The sequence below is a fragment of the Oncorhynchus keta genome, chromosome 8, assembly GCF_023373465.1.
Source record: "Oncorhynchus keta strain PuntledgeMale-10-30-2019 chromosome 8, Oket_V2, whole genome shotgun sequence".
Classification (NCBI taxonomy): Eukaryota; Metazoa; Chordata; class Actinopteri; order Salmoniformes; family Salmonidae; genus Oncorhynchus; species Oncorhynchus keta.
Genome location: NC_068428.1, coordinates 4,864,568 through 4,886,278, shown reverse-complemented (window position 1 = coordinate 4,886,278; position 21,711 = coordinate 4,864,568). Strand labels below are relative to the sequence as shown.

General features: G+C 41.1%; 2 protein-coding genes across 4 annotated transcripts in view; one reads left to right on the top strand and one right to left on the bottom strand.

Annotated features, from left to right (window-relative positions):
• LOC118386727 (ankyrin repeat domain-containing protein 6) overlaps positions 1-11,266 on the bottom strand; it is a 56,624-nt gene extending 45,358 nt beyond the window's left edge. Inside the window, exon 1 of one of the 3 annotated variants that reach the window (XM_035774489.2) lies at positions 11,129-11,266. The gene's annotated coding sequence lies outside the window, so the exon portion shown is untranslated. Of the gene's footprint in view, positions 1-7,607; positions 8,009-11,128 lie in introns of those variants that run through there. The other 2 variants (XM_035774491.1, XM_035774488.1) reach the window with 2 other exon arrangements.
• Positions 11,267-16,716: 5,450 nt separating this feature from the next.
• Positions 16,717-21,711, top strand: part of ube2j1 (ubiquitin-conjugating enzyme E2, J1) — a 28,195-nt gene continuing 23,200 nt past the window's right edge. Inside the window, exon 1 of the mRNA XM_035774478.2 lies at positions 16,717-17,057. Coding sequence (XP_035630371.1) covers positions 17,027-17,057 — 31 coding nt within the window. The 5' untranslated portion in view covers positions 16,717-17,026. The remainder of the gene's footprint in view (positions 17,058-21,711) is intronic.

Here is a 21,711-nt window from a genome sequence, read left to right as displayed (position 1 = left end):
GATTGTCAGTTATGTAGCTGCTCTACTGATAATCTCAGTGCGTCCTTGCTGGGATGACCCAACCAATCTACTGTCGGGGAATGCCAACATCCCAGACAAACACATTGGTTCACCGTTCCATGGGAGCGGACAGTACACAGCATACTGTACCATAATGTTCTGAATAATGGCCAAGTGTACCTTGCTCCCTATTCTACTGAATCGCTTAGGAGTAACAAACACAAGTCCAACATATATCGGAAACTGCTAAACTACAACAATATTAGCCTCACTTGTGAATTATGCCCAGCATAAACTGCCTTTTATTTGTGTGACTTTTTCAAATCATAGTCGCCCACCTCATGTAGCCTAACCCAGAGGCCTATATGTTTTGATAAGGTTTGTAATCACAACTAAAGTGGCCAAATAATAACTTCTCAAAATGAAGCACATGAATCCGCTTTACAAGGGGTTTAGAGCCTAACTGGCATACATAAGCAGAGATTGAGTTTCAAGTTTGGGGAAGATCATTTTCACCATAAAAATGTTCTCAATTTTGATAACGGTGTTTTCCCGCTCATGGAACATTTGTGCTTATAACCTACTGCCATGTGCGCATTGCTGTACTCTATTTTGGTTAGGTCAGGGTGTGACTAGGGTGGGCAATCTAGTTTTCCTATTTATTTGTTTGGCCTGGTATGGTTCCCAATCCGAGGCAGTTGTCTTAGATTGGGGATCATACTTAGGCAGCCTTTTTTTCCACCTTTAGTTTGTGGGATCTTGATTTTGTATAGTTGCTGTGTAGCCTGCAGAACTTTACGTTCATTTTGGTATTTTGTTGTTTTTCGTTGTTCATGTAAATAAAAGTAAGATGTTCGCCTACCACGCTGCACCTTGGTCTCGTTCAAACGACGAGCGTAACACTAATAGTCTATTAACATTTTAAGGTAAATGTTCTGTTACGTCAGCCACATTGTTTAAAGTTTTTTAAATGCTAGTGGTTGTATTCATTTTGGGATCTATTGCATCCCACAACTGTGACAGACTATGTTTGGAATATTTATTTATCGTATAGAATAGGTTGACTTTTGTACTATGGGTGATAGTAGATTGACATAGGCTAGAGCTTTTGCATTTCGTTAGGCCTACTCATCTTGTTGGCTGACGAAAAGTAAATGTGGACAGTTCTTCCAATATCTTCAATATGCACCTCCAAATTGGATAAGAACGCACACAGTTGCATCCCCGATGTGTCTGTCTTCACTTGTAGCCTGTGAGAAAGACCCAATCAAGTGATGGAGAGCCATGTGAGTGAGGGGTGCTTATGCGCACAACAGCCACTGGCCGCAAAAGGTATGTATTTTTTGGGGTGCATTACGGCCACAAAGGCATTATCAAGTGCTTGTCAAATTGTGAATGAGAGACTAATGAAGAGTGTACAACCTGTGCAAAAAAACTGAGCAGAGAGGCCTCCCAGGTGTCGCAGTGGTTAAGGGTGCTGTGCCACCAGAGACTCTGGGTTCGCGCCCAGGCTCTGTCGTAACCGGCCGTGACCGAGAGGTCCGTGGGGTGATGCACAATTGGCCTAGCGTTGTCCGGGTTAGGTAGGGTTTGGCCGGTAGGGAAATCCTTGTCTCATCACGCACCAGCGACTCATGTGGTGGGCCGGGCACGGTGTTTCCTCTGGCCTCCGGGTTGGATGGTGCTGTGTTAAGAAGCAGTGCGGCTTGGTTGGGTTGTGTATCGGAGGATGCATGACTTTCAACCTTAGTCTCTCCCGAACCCGTACAGGACTTGTAGCGATGAAACAATTGGATACCCATGAAAAAGGGATAAAAAAAAGAAAACATTTTTTTTAAACTGAGCAGAGCGACTTTTTTCAAATTAACGTTTGTAGAACAACTAAAGTTACCTTAATACCTAGTTACCTTAATATACCTACCTATTTCTTTAACTTCTCAACACAGAATAGTTATGTGCGCACTTCCTCTAATCATTTGGAGGAAATATTTATATTTCATTCAGCTTTGTTCAATTGTTTTCTTCATACTATAAAATAATGCTAAGAATTCTAAAACGCTTGTCTGCTAAATGAACTAGTGTAGCCCACAGCCATTTGGCATAGCCAGATCAGGATCTAACATAAGGACAACTCAGAGTATGCTATTCTCTGTTCTTCTGAAATAGACTAGATGTTCTTCATATCATGCTTCTTTAGACCTGTCTAAAATAATGTGTTTATTGTGAAGGTGTAGGTTATATTACATGGATTTATTAGACTTGTAATAATGTAGATGTTCCAAAGGTGTGTGGAAGCCAGGAGATGCTAAATATGTTTGTTAATTAACAGTCAATTACCGTGAGACCAACAGTTATTTGCTTGACAATCACCGACTGACAATTTGGTCACCGCCACAGCCCTGTCCCCGACTCTGCTTCTGGCACGCAAGCTGTTTTAAATAGTTCCCCGCCTCCAGGGCAAGCGCAAGGGATAGTTAATTGTACTACCGAACCACCCCTAATCAAAACGGCCTAAACCCAGCCATAAGAAAACACTGAATTTTCCTTTTTTTCAATGTGTAAATCCTGCTTGAGTCATCTGGGACCCGCAAGCTAATTCCAAGCGGCTACTAGGGGGGGGCACTTGAGAATTCGCCATGTCATTCCAAAAAGTGATCAAATTACAACATCTTCTCACCGACTTCCGCTGCCTTTCAGAGACATGGCTCCATCTGCTGCTTTGATTGTGCCTGTCTACAATGTTATCAGGAGAGGCAAGATTGAAGGAAGAGGGGGTCTGATTTATATTAAAGAACATTTCCATTGTAAACAAATTGATAATGTGATAATGAACTAGTGGTTAGAGTGTTGGACTAGTAACCGGAAGGATGCAAGTTCAAATCCCCGAGCTGACAAGGTACAAATCTGTCGTTCTGCCCCTGAACAGGCAGTTAACCCACTGTTCCTAGGCCATCATTGTAAATAAGAATTTGTTCTTAACTGACTTGCCTAGTTAAATAAAGGTAAAATAAAAAATAAAATAAATATGTATTGGCCTAAACGTTACACTGTCCCCAAATGTCTTCTACCCTTATTGGAATGTACACACCACCTTCCACCAAAAGTGTGTTTTGTTATCGGTTTAATAACATGCTTAGGGAATGTGATTTTGGCAAAGAGGTCATCTTAGTGTGAGATTTTAACATTCATTATGAAGACAAGTCTTTGTAGGAAATCCCTCAAACGGATCACTAATACCTTTGAACTCACACAGCTAGTTAAAGGGCCAACCAGGGTGACTAAAACACGTCTGGTGTTCAGTAATAAACCAGAAAGAGTGACTAAATCATTCAATATGGTAACTGGGCTGTCTGATCATAACCTGACACTCATAGCCAGAAAGCTTTCTAAGTACAGGTTTAACCTCTCTACTGTTAGAAAGCCTGATCCGCTCAGAATACCTAAGAGTGAATTAAATTATTTTGAAAACGTAATTAAGGGAATTATCTGGAATGATCTCTTGTCCTATACAAATTATGTGGAAGCTGATAGTCAGTCAGGTTTCTGTCCACAATCCAAACTACAATAAATGGCTTCCTAAAGAAGATCTAATACAAACCTGGCCAAAAGAGCACTCTTCCTTGGCTAAATGGAGAAATCTGGAAACTGATGAAAGAAAGAGATCATGCTCTAAAATCAACTCTAAAGGGAAAGTATGAATTTATATGGGAGAATCTAAAAAAGTTAACAGTGAAAGACCATAGTAACACTGCAAAAAGACTAGAAATCGATGTGAATGACAGGATGCAGTCGAAATGGGTAACAGTAACAGCCTTCAATTCGTACTTTGTTGACTGTCAAGGTACTGACACAGAGCCAAAGATGTATTTGGGCTGGACTCTACCTTTCTTAAAAACTACAAAGAGTCACTCATTGGCCCCATTACTAAGGTCACCAACACGTCTATTGGTCGGGGGGGGGGGGTTCCAAGGGTCTGGAAGTTGGCCATAATAACGGCCATCTTTAAATCAGGTGGCCCTGTGGACATGAGTAACTACAGGCTCATTAGTATACTACCTGTGGTGTCAAAGGTTGTTGAAAAGTGTAGCAGAGCAACTGATTGCCCACCTCAACAACAATCCCTTCACATTACACTTCATGCAGTTTGACTTCAGAGCAAAACACTCCACAGAAATGGCCAACTGCTTTATTCTGGAAAATGTGAAGTCCAAGATGGGCAAAGGGGGTGTTGTTGTGGCTGTATTTCTAGACCTAAGGAAAGCTTTTGATACAGTTAACCATGAGGTTCTTGCAATGGGAATGGGAATGTTTGTGTTTTTCTTAGAACTAATTTCTGTCTTCTATTCATGTGCTGTTCTAATAACCAATTTCTGTGTTCATGCAAGTGGCTGACTGTACAAATCCTCACTATCAGTAGCTGCAATTTGGCACTACGCCCAGACCGTGTTTTGAGAAGGAATGAAAGATATCTCCGTTTCAAGGACTCAGTTTAGAGAGAAAGAAGCCTCGTGAGGTGTTGGTCTGTCACATGTTATGAACCAGTATTGGTCGGTCACATGAATGAAACAAAACAGTCATGATTAATTAATTATGCTAAATCATGTGAATATAACTTGTCTGTGTATAGTCGTATATAAGACAACTTCTGGGTCTGCCCAGGTAGAGCTCCTGATTGACATGTGTACTATGGTGCATTGAGTTGGTTGGAACCTCTCCAGAGCTGACAATAAACAATTATTCATTTAAGATCGACTTTGTATCCCTGTGTATGAATTTCCACGACATTCTCATCACAAAACTGTCCAAGTTCAACATTTCCCCCGGTGCCTTGAGATGGATGAAATCATACCTTGAAGGCAGAACCCAGTGTGTCAGAGTGAGCAATGAGCTGTCTCCCACCCTCAGCTATGATGTGGGCGTGCCATATGGGTCAATACTGGGGCCCCTCCTGTTCAGCCTGTACATTTAATTATCTGCCTTCTGTCTGTACTGGGTCTGAAGTTCAAATGTATGCAGATGATAGTGATATATGTGCATGCAAAGAGCAAACAACAAGCTGCACAAGAACTCACTACTGTAATGGTCATCTTACAAAGTGGCTCAGTGACTCATGTTTGCATCTCAATGGGGGAAAAAAAACAGTCTGCATTTTCTTCACAAAGAGGGAAACTGATGCTTCTGAGCCAGATGTCTGTCTATGTGTCAGGGGAGAAGCTCTAGGTGATATAAAATGTAAGTACTGTACCTTGGCATAATACTTTATTCCAATTTCTCTTTTAAAAAGCAGGTTAAAAAGTTAACTCAAATAACCAAATTCAACCTATCTAATTTCCAATTCATATGAAATTGTTTGACTACAGAGGTAGCAAAACTGTACTTCAATGCTATGATACTCCCCTACTTAACACACTGCTTAACTAGTTGGGCCCAAGCTTGTTGTTCAACATTAAAACCCATTCAGTCTGTATACAAACAGGCTCTCAGTGCTTGATAGAAAGCCCAATAGCCATCATCACTGTTAGATCCTCAGAGGGCATGAGCTCCTGAGTTGGGGAAAAACTTGTGCAATATTAAAGATCCTAAATGGTATGGCTTCCCCTCCACTTAGTACTTTAGTCAAACAGGAAACCCAAACCCATGGCAACAGATCCACAAGGTCTGCCATGAGAGGTGACTATAGTTCCCTTACAGAAAAGCACCTTTAGTCAATCTGCTTTCTCTGTGAGAGCTTCCCATGTCTGGAAGACACTGCCATTAGACAAACGCAACTGTCGAACCTTCACAAAAAAAAACATAAAGACATGGCTAAAGGTCAATCGGACTTGTGAACATAATTCCTAACTGTGTATTGCCACTTTCCATGTTATCTGTAGCTTGTGAGGTGTGGAACCACTTTGCAGCTTTTATATATTTCGTTTTTTTGCATTTTGTGCCATTTCTCTGACTGTGTTCTACGTGTTGCTTGTCCTATGTTGCACCTGCATGTGCTCACTGCTCATTGTTCGTCTGTATTGTTAATGCAAATGTTTTCAATGACCTGCCCAGCGACTGCGGTTGAAAATTAGCCGGCTGGCTAAAACCGTCACTTTTCCTCAAACGGTGCACTGTCCTTGTAAATAAAACTCAGTATGTTTGGTGCTGTATTTCTCAATGAAAAAAACGTGCATAAAAATGAGTCGTCTCTCGTTGAAAGACAACAAAGACTATGGAAGAATCCAGACTGTTGACCAATCACCGACGAAGGGGCGTAGACCTCGGCTCTGAACTTCGCCTTGCCTCTAGAAAAATGCAATGTGCCCGAACAGCCAAAAACGAGAAAAAAAACGTCTTCATAATATACGCACAAACGTTTCCGGTTGGGAAGCATGCGGACACCTTTATCCTCTTCTGACAGAGCTGTGACTCGAAATGTCTACCAAATCTGTCATCACTAAGGTGTTCAGCAGCTCCATTTTTATTACCTTTATTTAACTAGGCAAGTCATTTAAGAAAAAAAATTGTATTTACAATGACGGTCTACACCAGCCAAACCCAGAGGACACTGGGAACCGCCCTATGGGACTCCCAATCACGACTGGTTGTGATACAGCCTGGATTTGAACCAGGGTGTCTAGTGACGCCTCAAGCACTGAGATGCAATGCCTTAGACTGTTGAACCACTCAGGTGTCCAAGGAATGCTTCAGAGACTGTCTTAGAGTTCCCTTCCCCAACAATATGTTTAACAGAAAATTACAGCATTTGACTTCTCATGTCCTTATTTCTTACCATCCATAAAAACACATAAAACAATCTAGCTGGAGGAGGCCAGTGTAATGAGGGGAAAGCAATTTGTTTGTAGTGTGGATGACGCTCAATCATGCACCTATTTACATAAATGCACCACCTCGGAGTGTCTTTCTAATGATGAAAGGCAATAAGCTTAACTATTCTGCATATGAAAAATAGTGAATGTATTTTCCGCTTCAGAATGGATTACTTAACAATCTAAAGCTATACAAGAAAACAGAGTCAAAAAACAGAGTCATTTCTTTAAATGTATATAAGTACAGCCTAGGGGATTTCTGCTAATGATTTCCTCTTCGCACGGTAATTACCCTCGACCTGTAATTGACTCTGACAATAATAAGGTCCTTACTTACAAGCTCTGCTTACAGTCCACTGAGAAGCCAAATGTGGCTGCCTGTGTATATCTCTTTTATATGCCTGTTTTTTTCTTCAACTTTCCCTTCAATTTAAAACTTTCTCCCTCTCCTTCACCCTGATAGGCAAGGACATATACTGAAATAGATAATACATTATTTTATTCATATAGGCCTAGATATACAGTATATGGCATTGTCGTTGGTGCCCCTTGGGCACGTGGAATTCTACTACCTATCTGGGACCAGGGATGTCCCGCTAAACATAAAACTGTTCAAAAGGCATCAATTTTGGTCTCAAATTATCAATAATCCAAATGGCCAAGAAATATAATTTGACCAACGCAGCATAGGCTACACATAGTCCCAGATTTGAACATGATTAAATAAAGGAACCCAATAAATTATTTGATCTGCTCGGGGAAAAAATACATCATAGCAAAAAGTATCAGATATTGAGCTCATACCAAAATGTTCCGCGCGTAATTCGCCAGACGAACTCTCCGTCCGATTACAAATCCTTGGAAGATAAACCCGATTCGAAGCACGAGAAGCGGTGCGGGCTATTTACATTGAAAGACAACAAGAAGCTTGAAGGGACTGTCGATGGCTCCGTAGTTTATCCAGGCAGAAAGTAAAAACAGATGGGACGGGGGAGCTACGCGCACTGAGACCCAACTCCCAAGTAAACTCAATCCGAGTTTGTCTTCACACTACCACCCGCTCTGTCCAATTTGCATATCAATAGATCTTGTGACAGCCTCTGTTAATGAGGTGAAATGAAGGAGCGCTGATACAATCCCCCTATTTGGGAAGAGAAGCAGTCCATCGGTTCTGCACCCGGCGCCACCCTATGGGACAGCAACCCTCTCACTGGCCTGTCACTTTATTTCCTACTAGAAAGTGAAAGGGAATTCCGGTTATTTCTGTGCTATCTTCAACAGGCTACTCATGTCATGCTATGAAATGCATCTTACTGAGTAGACTAGTTTATCATTAACCAGCAATGACCAACATTTTTTTTTTTTTGGGGGGGTTGTGTAATACAAGCAACTAAATTAGGTGAGTGGGGTATGCGAGATTATCCAAATATGGATCATAATTTTTACTAAATCTGAACTACACTGTTAAAATGAAGTGCGTTCTAGCACTAAAACTAGTGGCAACTGAGCTGCCACCACCTTAGATGAGCCGAAACCTTAACTTTGCTGGAGTATTGAAACACATGTTGTGAGAGAGATGGAAGGTGTGCTGTAACATTCATCCTGAGGTGTTTTGATACATCATATTGACATGGTGTGTTGTAACGCAAAATAATGAAGAATTGTGCAACACCTTGCCAGAGATGGGTAGCATGAACACGGATAGGGTTGATGGTGTTTCGAGTCCTGCCTAGAGCAGAATTGGCTCCCTTTTTCTGGAGTTTCCAAAATCTATAAATGGGGGTCCATTTTCATATTGCATATTAATTATAATGGTAACCCTTTATTTTAAGGGTCCAAAATAAACCATTAAAGGCCATTAAGTTGTGTCTTCATCATTTATTAATCATTACTCCCACATTAATAAACCTGAAGACTGTCTGAGCGCACGAAGGCAGTGTTTTGACAAGCAAAAGCACTGGGTTCACATCCACCTTCTCACGTGAATACCAGTGACGAAGGCCCACTTTACACATGTTCAGAAAGTATTCACACCCCTTGACTTTGTCCACATGTTGTTCTATTACAGCCTGAATTTAAAATGTATTATATTGAGATTTTGTGTCACTGGCATACACACAATAGTGCATAATGTCGAGGTGGAATATTCTTTTTTAGAAATGTCTTGAGCCAATTACTGTATATTGATCAACTGAGAAACAGCTTCTGTGAGAGTGTGGCAATCACAAGTTCAACTTTTTTGAGAGGTGGGTATCTTTCTATCTCCTCACATTCCAGAAGAAATGGTGTGAAATAAAATAAAAGTTTGGGTGTCCTACCCTTAGTGAAGGGATACAGTTTCATACACAGAAACCACATCATGGAGAGTGGCAGCCTGTCCCCATGATGGCAGCTTCTTAAGAGCTAGCCTCCATCATATCCTTTCACCTAGACGATGTGAGCCAAGCTTGGGAGGTTATTCAAGTGCCACTGTTAATAAGAGCGTGAGCGTGCACAGATATCTCTGCCTGTGGTAGAGCGAGCCCTTTGTAATTCCTGCTCTACGCCCTGGAGATGTGGAGATGGTTGTAACCTGACCTACCAGCAGCTCTCATCCATGGGAGCCGTGAGAGATTCTTGTGTTGGGTTGACCTGTAGCTGAGGCTAACGGTAGCACAGCGGCTTTGTTTAACCACATTAGGCAGGGTTATAGCTGTCCGCCTAAGCTGCCTTGGCTTTGACCTTATTTTATTGTTATTATATATATATATATATATATATATATATATATATATATATATATATATTACCTTATTTTATATATATATATATAATAACAATAAAATAAGGTCACATATATATATATATACTTTTTGTATTACCTTGATGTGTGCAGATAGTAGTTAAGAAGCATGAGCACCCTAAAAGTTCTTAACTGACTTGCCTAGTTAAATAGGTAAAAACAATTTTTTTAAATCAATAAAAGTTGGTTGGATGTCCTTTGGGAGGTGGACCATTCTTGATATACACAGGGAAACTGTTGAATGTGAAAAACCCAGCAGCATTGCAGTTCTTGACACACTGCAATGCTGCTGGCACCTACTACAACACCCTGTTCAAAGGCACTTTTGTCTTGAATATTCACCCTCTGAATAGCACACATACATGATCCATGTCTCAATTTTCTCAAGGCTTAAAACTCCTTCTTTAACCTGTCTCCTCCCCTTCATCTACACTGATTGAAGTGGATTTAACAAGTGACATCAATAAGGGATCATAGCTTTCCCCTGGTCAGTCTATGTCAGTCTATGTCATGGTAGAAGCAGATTTATTTTACATTTATTTTTACTACTTTAATTACATTGGAAACCAGTTTATAATAGCAATAAGGTACCTCAGGGGTTTGAGGTATTTGGCTACAATAATTACTATAGTATATACTACAGTAGTTTTTTACTACAGTATTTACACTATTGTAAACTGTAAATACTACAGTATAATAGTCATGTCCAAAACACTACAACAAATACCACAGATTTCACTGTAGTGTTTATTCTGCAAAAACACTACAATGCCCTTACGAAAAAAGATGTCAGAACGCAGTACAGCTGCAGTACACTGTAGTATAACTGTAGGTATAAACGGGTTCGAGCCCTGAATGCTGATTGGCTGAAATCCGTGGTATTTGAGACAGTATACCACGGATATCACAAACATGTTTTTTTACTGTCCTAATTATATTTGTAGCCAGTTTATAATAGCATTAAGGTACCTCGGGGTTTTGAGATATATGGCCAATATACCACAGCTAAGGGATGTATCCAGGCGCTCCGTGTTGCGTAGTGCATAAGAACAGCCCTTATACTTGGTATATTGGCCATATACCACACCCCCTTGGGCCTTATGCAAATACCGCGTCCAAAATAACAGTCCACAGCAGCAACTGCAATTTCCTGCGGTTTCAAAACGGCATTTTTTTTGTAATGGTGAAAACTATAGTAAAGTCTGCAAAAACACTACAGTGAAAACCTATAGTATTTAACCATAGCATACTATCGTTTTTTTCTCATGTGGGCTAGCATGAACAGCATGGCGTGTGGCAATTGTAACAACAATTTTCACGAATACTGCTATGTAATGTCAAATTCTTACATTGTTTACTTTGTACTGGCTAAGCAACAGGTAAAGAAATGTCGACGTACTGTAAACACAGAACATTCACATGAACATATAACGCACTTAGCTACTGTTTTTACTGGATTGTGACGTCCCCTCGACAACAAGGTGGATGAACACTTGCTACTTACTCATGGTTATTCAACACCTTTTAGAGAAGAAAAACGTACCTTGCCGACATAATTGATGTGAAATTATTTCGGGTGTGTGCATCTGACAGACAACGCAGCCTAGCAAACCTATTCACAAGGAATTATGAGAGAAAGTTCAGCTCAACATTATTTAATGGAGTGCAGATATATCACCGCTCTCAAGCGCTATCTGGTGGTGACTGGGGCGAGTCTCCTTAAAACTGTGGGCAAGTACACTATATGCGTTTGTATTCTTTCTTGTGGTAACAGGATTTTAGGAGAGCAGTATAGTAAAGTCTAGGTGATGCCAATTAGTCTGATGCCAAAGGAGCTTCCTCTGCTTGTGTCCTTTCCTTCATCTGGCAGGTAGCCTAGTGGTTAGAGCTGCACAAGGTACAAATCTGTCATTCTGCCCCTGAACACTGTTCCCTGCAGGTCTTCATTTAAAAAGAGAATTTGATCTTAACTAACTTGCCAAGTTTAATAAAAAAATCTGCACCTATGTGGAACAACCTGGAAGCACACCTGTTCAGGTGAGAAGTGAAGTGGCAAACGTTGAAGACTGAGGATTTCCTCAAAATGGATTCTGCACATTGGAATATCCTGCACTGCCTGTGTTCTAGGACTGACGGGTGTCTGATGTTATGTGACATAGTTCTGCTTTAAAAATGTATATTGACATTTCACACAGAATGCCTATTACTTTTGAGAATGCCCCATTCGTCTCACTCTTGGACACTCACAGCAATTTGGAGTGTCCAAACATTGACTTTGCAAAGTGCATATAGTTTTATAGGTTTCTCTGAAAGACTAGATCCAGTGCAACACTATTCATACATTGACCAGCAAGTGTCAGCAGAATACAAAGAAACAGCATGGCAGCAAGGTATACTGAACAAAAATATAAACGCAACATGCACCAATTTCTCTATATTTTATTGAGTTACAGTTCATATAAGGAAACCAGTTATTAAAAAGAAAAAATCATTAGGTCCTAATCTATGGATTTCACATTACTGGGAATGCGGATATGCATCTGTTGGTCAAATATAACATTTAAAAAAAGGTAGGGGCGTGGATCAGAAAGCCAGTCAGTATTTGGTCTGAGCACCATTTGCATCATGCAGCACGACACATCACCTTCGCATAGAGTTGATCAGGCTGTTGATTCTGGCCTGTGGAATGTTGTCCCACTCTTCTTCAATGGCCGGGCAAAGTTGATGGATATTTGCGGGAAGTGGAACATGCTGTCGTACACGTCAATCCAGAGCATCCCAAACATGCTCAACGGGTGACATGTCTGGTGAGTCTGCAGGCCATGGAAGAACTGGGATATTTCAGCTTCCAGGAATTGGGTAAAGATCCTTGCGATGTGGGGCCGTAAATTATCAAGCTGAAACATGTGATGGCAGCGAATGAATGGCACGACAATGGGCCTTAGGATCTCGTCACGGTATCTCTGTGCATTCAAATTGCATTGATAAAATGCAATTGTGTTGTCTGTATCTTATGCCTGCCCATACCATAACCCCACCACCATGGGGCACTGTGTTCACAACGTTGACATCAGCGAAGCGCTCACCCACACAGCGCCATACACGTGGTCTGCGGGTGTGAGGCCGGTTGGATGTACTGCCAAATTCTCTAAAATGATGTTGGAGGCGGCTTATGTTAGAGAAATGAACATTCCATTCTCTGCTAACAGTTCTGGTGGACATTCCTGCACTCAGCATGACAATTGTATTTTCCCTCAAAACTTGAAACATCTGTGGCATTGTATTGTATGACAAAACCACACATTTTAGAGTGGCCTTTTGTTGTCCCCAGCACAAGCTGCATCTGTGTAATGATCATGCTGTTTAATCAGCTTCTTGATATGCCACACCAGTCAGATGGATAGATTATCTTGTCAAAGGAGAAATGCTCACTAACAGGGATGTAAACAAATTTGTTCATAAAATGTGAGAGAAATAAGCTTTTTGTGCACATGGAACATTTCTGGGATCTTTTATTTCAGCTCATGAAACATGCGACACACACTTTACATGTTGCGTTTATATTTTTGTTCAATGTATTATTTATATATTTAACCTTCATCTGACCAGGAAGTCCCTTGCGATAAGAAATCTTGTCAATGAAGACTTGGCCCTGGCCAGGACAAGGGCAAACCAGCTCTTAGAGGAGAAAGGCTCTGTGCTGTGTCATAATGCCCTTTGTGCCCATACAGGACAAATAATATTGATGTGAAGGACAGAATGTATGGGAACACAAGCATTGAAGCTGAATAACAACACCTGCAGTGGGAATTCATATGGAAACACAAGTCAGTCAAGTACCACCCCCTTCATAGTACTTTGTCAGTTGATCTGGAAAGATACCATTAGGAAAACACTGTGCCCATGGTGTTTGTTTGTGATATATATATATATATATGTGTGTGTGGACATATATATTTTTTAACAGCACCGTTGTCCTTTCAATAAAGTATGAAAGCTAAAGTAGTCTCTCAAAGTGTCTCTGGTTGAAGATAAATGCGAAAATTAAGACAAACTAAAATAGTGAGAACCAAACGATTGTAGATTCAGTATTAAGTGTATGATTGGCCATTTGATTCTGTACATATTCTGGTTCAAGATATTGAGGACATGAATCTATCATTAAAGTATAGACAGGCCCTACAACCTTGGCATGGATAATGTTATTTTTCTCGCCCATATTTTCTACCCCAATTTCTCAGAGAAGCATCTGAGTTCTCTTCACTTTTTCTACAAGGGCTGCTCCAATAAAGCCATATGTTCCAGCCTTTTGATCAAATCCTCCACCTGAAAGAACACTGCCTGATCCTGCCCAGACAATTCCATATGGTTTATTTACATATAAGTAAATGAGATTTTTTAAACTTTTCAATCTACATTAAAAAACATGAGCTGACGCACACCCAGAAAAATAAGTGTGTGGAGGTGCTGACTAAAGGCGAATAAACTATAAACTATCAAAATAAAGAAAGTCGCACACTCAATGTATAAACTCCCAGAAATGTAATGGGTATTTACCAACGTTGTTTGTTTTGCCAATATCTAATTTGTTGTCAGGTTAGGGTTTCTTTTATTTTCAAATATCAGTTTTACAGTGATGCCAAAACGTTCATTTACAGTGTACAAAAATTAATAGATAGTATATACTCATTAAGTATGTTTGTCTGGGTATTCAAACACAGCTAAACATTTTCAGCTACCCCATACCCCTTCAAGGGATGGGCCGTTACCGTGGTAACTTGGTCACTCCATTGTCTGATGAAAAAAATCTCTGACTGCAATGTCTTCCTAGCAGCAGGCAGTTGCAATAAACTCAAACTAAAATTGAAAGCAATCTAGCGGTGAACAAAACGATGTAACTGGCAAAGAAACACTAGAACAATGTCACACCTTTCTTGTCAATTCAACCAACTTCTACATGTGGGTTTTTCATATTTTTTTTTACTGTTCCCAGATGCTTTGTGTGACCACCCGCCAACGTGGCTCGTAAAATAGACATTCTTATTTAGCCGCCAATTACAAAATCTACCCACATTTGGAGGGTGGTGGGTGTCAATATCCAACCCTGATTATGTGCTGTCTTTTATGATAATGTTATAAAATGGGAGTCAGCTATGGAATTGCCGGCCACATTAGTAATGCACACATAGTTAGAAATTTCCTGCTGGGCACTCATTGATTTTGAGTGTGATATCAAAAAATGGTGTCATGTATTTTTTTATGAATCATTTGAGGGGGATTTAATCAATTGAAGATTAAAAAACACATCATCCTGTGCACTCATTTTTCTCTTGATGCAAATTGGCAGGCTGATGTGGGGGACATCTGGCTGGCAGTCCAGAAACAGAGTCGACTGGAGGGCAAAGAGGTAGAAGGGAAGGGCCCTGGGGTACTGTAGAGATGACATTAACCACAGCTGCACAGCCCTCCCTTTAATCCTATTTCACCATGGAGCTATGAAGGGGCACTGCAATCCCATTAAAAGTGTTTCTGAATAAATAGCTAATATCCTGCTTTGGCTCAAATGATAGAATATACTCTCAGTAAATTTTTAGTACAGTTTTGTTGAATAGATTTTGAACATAATCACAATGATGTATCAATTTCAATTAAAATGGCTTTATTGGCATGGGAAACATATGTTCACATTGCCAAAGCAAGTGAAATAGATAATAAACAAAAGTGAAATAAACAGTCAAAAATGAACAGTAAACATTACACTCATAGGAATAGAGTTAAAACGATGTGCAAATAGTCAAAGTACAAAAGGGAAAATAAATAAACAAATATGGGTTGTATTTACAATGGTGTTTATTCATCACTGGTTGCTGTCACGCCTGCTCCCGCTCTCCCTCTGGCGCTCGAGGGCACGAGGCTGCCCTTCATTTTATGCATACCTGTCACCATCATTATGCGCAGCAGCAGTCATTGGACTCACCTGGACTCCTTCCCTTCGTTGATTGCCCCATCTATAACTGTCTGCTCCCCCGTTTGTTCGCTGTGTCTGCATTAATGTTGTTATGTGTTTATGTCCAGACGCTGTCCTGTTCGTGCTAATTAAATGTTCATTAAATGTTCACTCCATGTACTTGCTTCTCATCTCCAGCGTCGACCCTTACAGTTGCCCTTTTCTTGTGGCAACAGGTCACAAATCTTGCTACTGTGATGGCACACTGTGATATTTCACCCAATAGATATGGGAGTTTATCAAAATTTGATTTGTTTTCGGTGTAATCTGTGGGAAATATGTATCTAATATGGTTATACATTTGGCAGGTTAGGAAGTGCAGCTCAGTTTCCACCTCTCTCTATCTCTATCTCGCATGCACGCAAATATAAACAATTTACAAAAAATATAAACGCAACATGTAAAGTGCTGGTCCAATGCTTCATGAGCTGAAATAAAATATTCAAGATATGTTCCAAAAAGAAAAAGCTTATTCCTCTCAAATGTGCACAATCTGTTTACATCCCTGTTAGTAAGCATTGTATCCCTGTTCGTGAGCATTTCTCATTTGCCAAGATAACCATCCACCTGACAGCTGTGTCAGTCATATCAAGAAGTTGATTAAACAGCATGATCATTACACAGGTGCATCTTGTGCTGGGGACAATAAAAGGCCACTCTAAAATGTGCCGTTTTGTCAAGCAACACAATACCACAGATGTCTCAAGTTTTGAAGGAGTGTGCAATTGGCATGCTGACTGCAGGAATGTCCCCCAGAGCTGTTTCCAGAGAATAGAGGAGGTGCTGAAGATAATTGATGTCTGTAATGAAGCCCTTTTGTGGGGAAAAACTCATTCTGATTGGCTGGGCCTGGGTCCCCAGTGAGTGTGCCTGGCTCCTAAGTAGGTGGGCCTATGCCCACCCATGGCTACACCCCTGCCCAGTCATGTGAAATTCATAGATAAGGGCCTAAGGAATTTATTTGAATTGACTGATTTCCTTATATGTACTGTAACAGCAAAATATTTGCAATTCTTTCATTTTGCATTGATATTTTTGTTCAGTATATCTTAATGGAGGGAAAGAAAGAAAGTGTGTTAATAAAGTTTTTTTTCGTTCAAATCATTTACAGTTCTACTACTTCCTGTTTACGGTTTCATGTGACGTCACACGACTGACATTCTTCTCTGTTCGAACAGGTCGCTCACCAAATTCGTGGAACAACAAACTTGTGCCACGTCAGGACTTCCTTTCTAGCTAACTAACGCATATGACAGCTTTTTAGGGTAAACTGCATACGACTTTTGGCACTCGGTGAGCTTTACCGAATACATTGCTCGCATGTTTTGGACGAATCAAAAGTCAGTATTGGCTAGTGTTAGCTGGATGTGCGTGTGTCAGCTGTCTCTCCTAAACAGACGCGAGCTACATTTTGAGTCCATTTGACTTGTTAAAATGGAGAACAAATATAACCTCAAGAGCCCAGGTAAGTTCGTAAATGACACAGACTACAATATGCCGAACTCGCTAATGCTATTTAGCCTAGCAGAAAGGATTTGGCTTTATTCGCTTTGGGTTTCCCATCATGAAGAAGTGACTCCACCATAATGCTGATAATATCTAGCGTTCGTTAGCTTGTTTGACTGTATGTTTAGCAAACTATTTGCCCAATGATATTTGAATACAAATGACAATGCCATAATATTAAGAAATAATCTAGACGTTATGGCCTTTTACAGGCGTTCTGTCACTTAGTAGCTAACACGTAGCCTAACCTCAACTTCACGGACACGAATAGAATAATTGAAGTCATGATATACTTTTGTCTATTTTCGTGTTGCTGTTCATTTGATCAGACTTAGTGGAGTCTTTGAGCATAGATTTTAAAAAAAATCAAAAGTTGGTGTCTTAAGTTATTTGTATTCACTAACACCTTACCCAAAAAGACAGTAATCTGAGCAGTGGGCCCTGGTTATGATCACTCCAAAATAGTGAACCTATATCAGACACCTCTGGGGTTGACATTGTTATTCAGCCTCTGACTGGCTTGCCTGGTACAAGGACACACACGTGCACACTGGTGGCAGGTGCAGAATTATCTTAACATGAACAGCCGAGTGGGTTGGAACATGTCACTTTCAACCACAGCTAATCAGTTACACTAAGCTCCATGTGTTCACTCGGTTCTGTGGTTTCCTCACTAGCTCAAATTAGACATGGTTTCTAGATTTCATTTTCTGCCTTCTTTGGCCAGCCGTAGGCTGTGTCAAGAAATATGTACCGAAACCTTGTTTTTGCATAAAGCATTTTCTGGCCTGTAGTTCCTGTCCTCCATGCTAGATCAAGTATAGTGTGGAGGGTTGGGGAAAGATTTAAACATTCTCTGCTCAGAATATTGTAGATCAAAGTTGTCTTGTCCTTGCACACCCGGTGTGGGCTGCATTTAATGTCTTAAAGGAAGGGTTTACAAATGCAGCTTGGGTTAGCTAGTGTTTGGATTTTGAGAGGGGGTCAAAATAAGGCTGAGGCTATAGTTGAGTCAGGGTGTTGAGGGAGGATCAAATAAAGATTTGCTCCCAGTTTTGAAAGGTGGTCAAGTCAAAGTAAGGAAATGGCTACACCACTTTCTAGTAGTTTATGCATTTACACTATCCCATTTGTTTGTGTGGATAAGCAAATGGAGAACCTATTCTTAGAGTATCACTGTCTCCATTTTTCAATAGCTTATTGTTGTAAGGTGAGTGTGACATTGTCTCTGAGACATGTCCCAAAAGCTTGTAGAGCTGACTTCTGTTAAGAAACGTCATTAGAAACCCACAATGAGGGCCTCCCGAGTGGCGCAGTGGTCTAAGGCACAGCATCACAGTGCCAGGATTTAGAGACCTGGGCAATGATGGAATTGTCTGAGTTTACTACTGACCACTCCCCCTTCCTAACCTAGAGGAGGTTTATGTCCCAAATGGCACCCTATTCCCTATATAGTGCACTACTTCTGATCAGAACACTATGGGCCCTGTTCAAAAGTAGTGCACTATATAGGGAACAGGGTGCCATTTGGGACATAAACCTCTAGGTTAGGAAAGGGGAGTGGTCAGTAGTAAACTCAGACAATTCCATCATTGCCCAGGTCTCTAAATCCTATTGTATTATTATGAATTTGGTTAAAAGTCATTATGTAACGGTGTCTCCCTGCTCACAGGACCCAATCTGTCTGAATTGTCCCCAGTTGCCTGCAAACACTAAAATGCGTTACGTAAGATTTTGTGTACAGGATTATAATCCTATCCCACAGGTCCACTGACTGACACCCTGCTCACCGCAGGAGTCAGGAGGCCCATGTGGCAGCAGAGGCTTTTCTTCTGTCACACCCACTCATTGTTATTATGAGACGCAGCTAAAGAAGGGCTCCACATAGTATGTATCCCAAATGGAACCCTATTCCCTATATAGTGCACTACTTTTGACTAGGGCTGGGAATTGCCAGGGATTACCAGATATTATCACGATATTTAGGTGCCAATATGATATGTATTGCGATTCTTTGTGTTACGATTTTATAGCAATATTGTGTGTGTGTGTGTTGGGGTTTGTGTGTGCATAATGTGTGTGCACAGAGTCTGTGCAAGAGAGTTTGTTAAAAAAGGGTCATTGCAGGTAGTCCGGGTATCCATTTGATTAGCTGTTGAGCAGTCTTGTTTAGCAGTTTTATGGCTTGGGGGTAGAAGCTGTTTAGGGTCTTGTTGGTTCCAGACTTGGGGCACTGGTACCACTTGCCGCACGGTAGCAGAGTGAACAATCTATGGCTTGGGTGGCTGGAGTCTTTTTGAAGAAACGTTGGGCCTTTATCTGACACCACCTGGAATAGAGGTCCTGGATGGCAGGGAGCTCGACACCAGTGATGTACTGTGCCGTACTCACCAATTGAAACTTATTTTATTGTACTGATCAACAACATTTGCATAGAAGTAGTCTTAAAATAAGAGATTGCCAAGTAATGATGTCATTCATTAAGTTGATTTGCCCACCCAGTCTGTTGAGCTCAGTTAGGGAGAGACATGACAGACAAAAGGGGAAACTATCTTTGGATGTGAGGGAGAGGCGATTTAAGTGAATTAATGCTTTTGTGGACAATCGGCTTTGAAATCAGCAAATCTTTGCTTTATGGTTTCACAAACAAACAAAGTACTAGGGCAGTGAATCCCGACTGAGGGCAAAGATCCTGAATTAGTTCCTCCACGTCTTTCAAGTAGCCTACACTTGATACTTACATGTGACTTCTGCTCTCAGAATATGAAGATCGCATTGAAAAAGACTGGTCTGATTGTTTTCATATATGGTTGACCACTTCAGGAGGTGATCAGGGATGCATTGTGTGTGTATTTCACCTCTGTCTCCTCAGAAAACTAGTGTTCTGGGACAGAGAGGCATCTTTTCATTAATACATTGGAGGAAATACGTTCGTAGTATGTGAGGAACGTGTTTGCTGGCCTCATAAATGATAGTCAGCTAGCTAATATTTAGGGGGAAAAAAAATGTTAAATCCTTTGCAATCCCTTTAGCGTTGCTTGCTGGCTAGCTACAGAGGTTACAGGTGCCATTATTTGTTGTGTTATAATATTTTGCCTATTCCACCGTTTGTAGAATGCATACTGCAATTTTGATATCACGGAGGAAAAGAGAATCCAGGCACACTGAATACGGTAGACGCATTTTAAATGTAGGTGTAGATGCATGACGCGTTCGGAATTCCATGATCGGAACTCTATGATCAGGATACTGAAGCTGCATGAACTGTCAAGTCTAGAGACGGTCTCTGTCGCAACTTGCCACCGTGTCTGTTCCTCTTTAGGGACAGTCACAGCACAACTTCAAATCAAATGTTATTTGTCACATGCGCCGAATACAACAGTTATAGACCTTACCGTGAAATGCTTACTTACAAGCCCTTAAACAACCATGCAGTTTTAAGAAAAATAAGAGTTCAAAAACAAATTTTACTAATCTAAAAAAATAGAGGCCCAAACAATCAAATAACAAGGCTATATACAGGGGGTACCGGGTCAATGTGCGGGGTTACATGTTAGTCGAGGTAATCGAGGTAGTATAGGGGTAAAGTGACTATGCGTAGATAATCAGCAGCGGGGGGGAAAAAGAGGGGAGGGGGTCAATGCAAATAGAGCGGGTAGCCATTTGATTAGCTGTTCAGCAGTCTTATGGCTTGTGGGTAGAAGCTGTTTAGAAGCCTTTTGGACCTAGACTTGGAGCTCCGGTACCGCTTGCCGTGCTGTAGCAGAGAGAACAGTCTGACTTGGGTGGCTGAAGTCTTTGGCAATTTTTAAGGCCTTCCTCTGATACAGCCTGGTATAGAGGTCCTGAATGACAGGAAGCTTTGCCCCAGTGATGTACTGGACAGTACGCACTACCCTCTGTAGAGCCTTGCGGTCGGAGGCCGAGCAGTTGCCATACCAGGCGGTGATGCAACCGGTCAGGATGCTCTCGATGGTGCAACTGTAGTACTTTTTGAGGACCCATGCCAAATATTTTCAGTCTCCTGAGGAGGAATAGGTGTTGTCGTGCCCTCTTCACTACTGTCTTGGTGTGTTGGACCATGATAGTTTGTTGGTGGACACCAAGGAACTTGAAGATCTCAACCTGCTCCACGACAGATGAGAATGGGGACGTGCTCGGCCCTTTCCTGTAGTCCACTATCATCTCCTTTATCTTGATCATGCTTGTTGTCCTGGTATCACACTTCCAGGTCTCTGACCTCCTCCCTATAGGCTGTTTCATTGTTGTTGCTGATCAAGCTTACCACCGTTGTGTCATCTGCAAATTTAATGATGGTGTCGGGCATGAAAAGTGGTTTGGTACTAGAATTTTTTACTTTCGGTAGTTCTGTCAAATGTGTCTCACATCATCTACTGATTGGAACGATCAAGTCTGTCACAAGCGCACCGTGCATGCCTCTCGCCTTCTCCACTTACTCATACATTGCTAGAGCACTGGGAGTCTGGGCTGCAACTTGTTAGCTCCCCACTCATGCTGCACAGAAATGAACACACTTGAATATTGCGACAAGGCATGTTGAAACTGTTAATTACTGTTTGCAAAACAATGCCCATACAGGCTTGAACACTTTA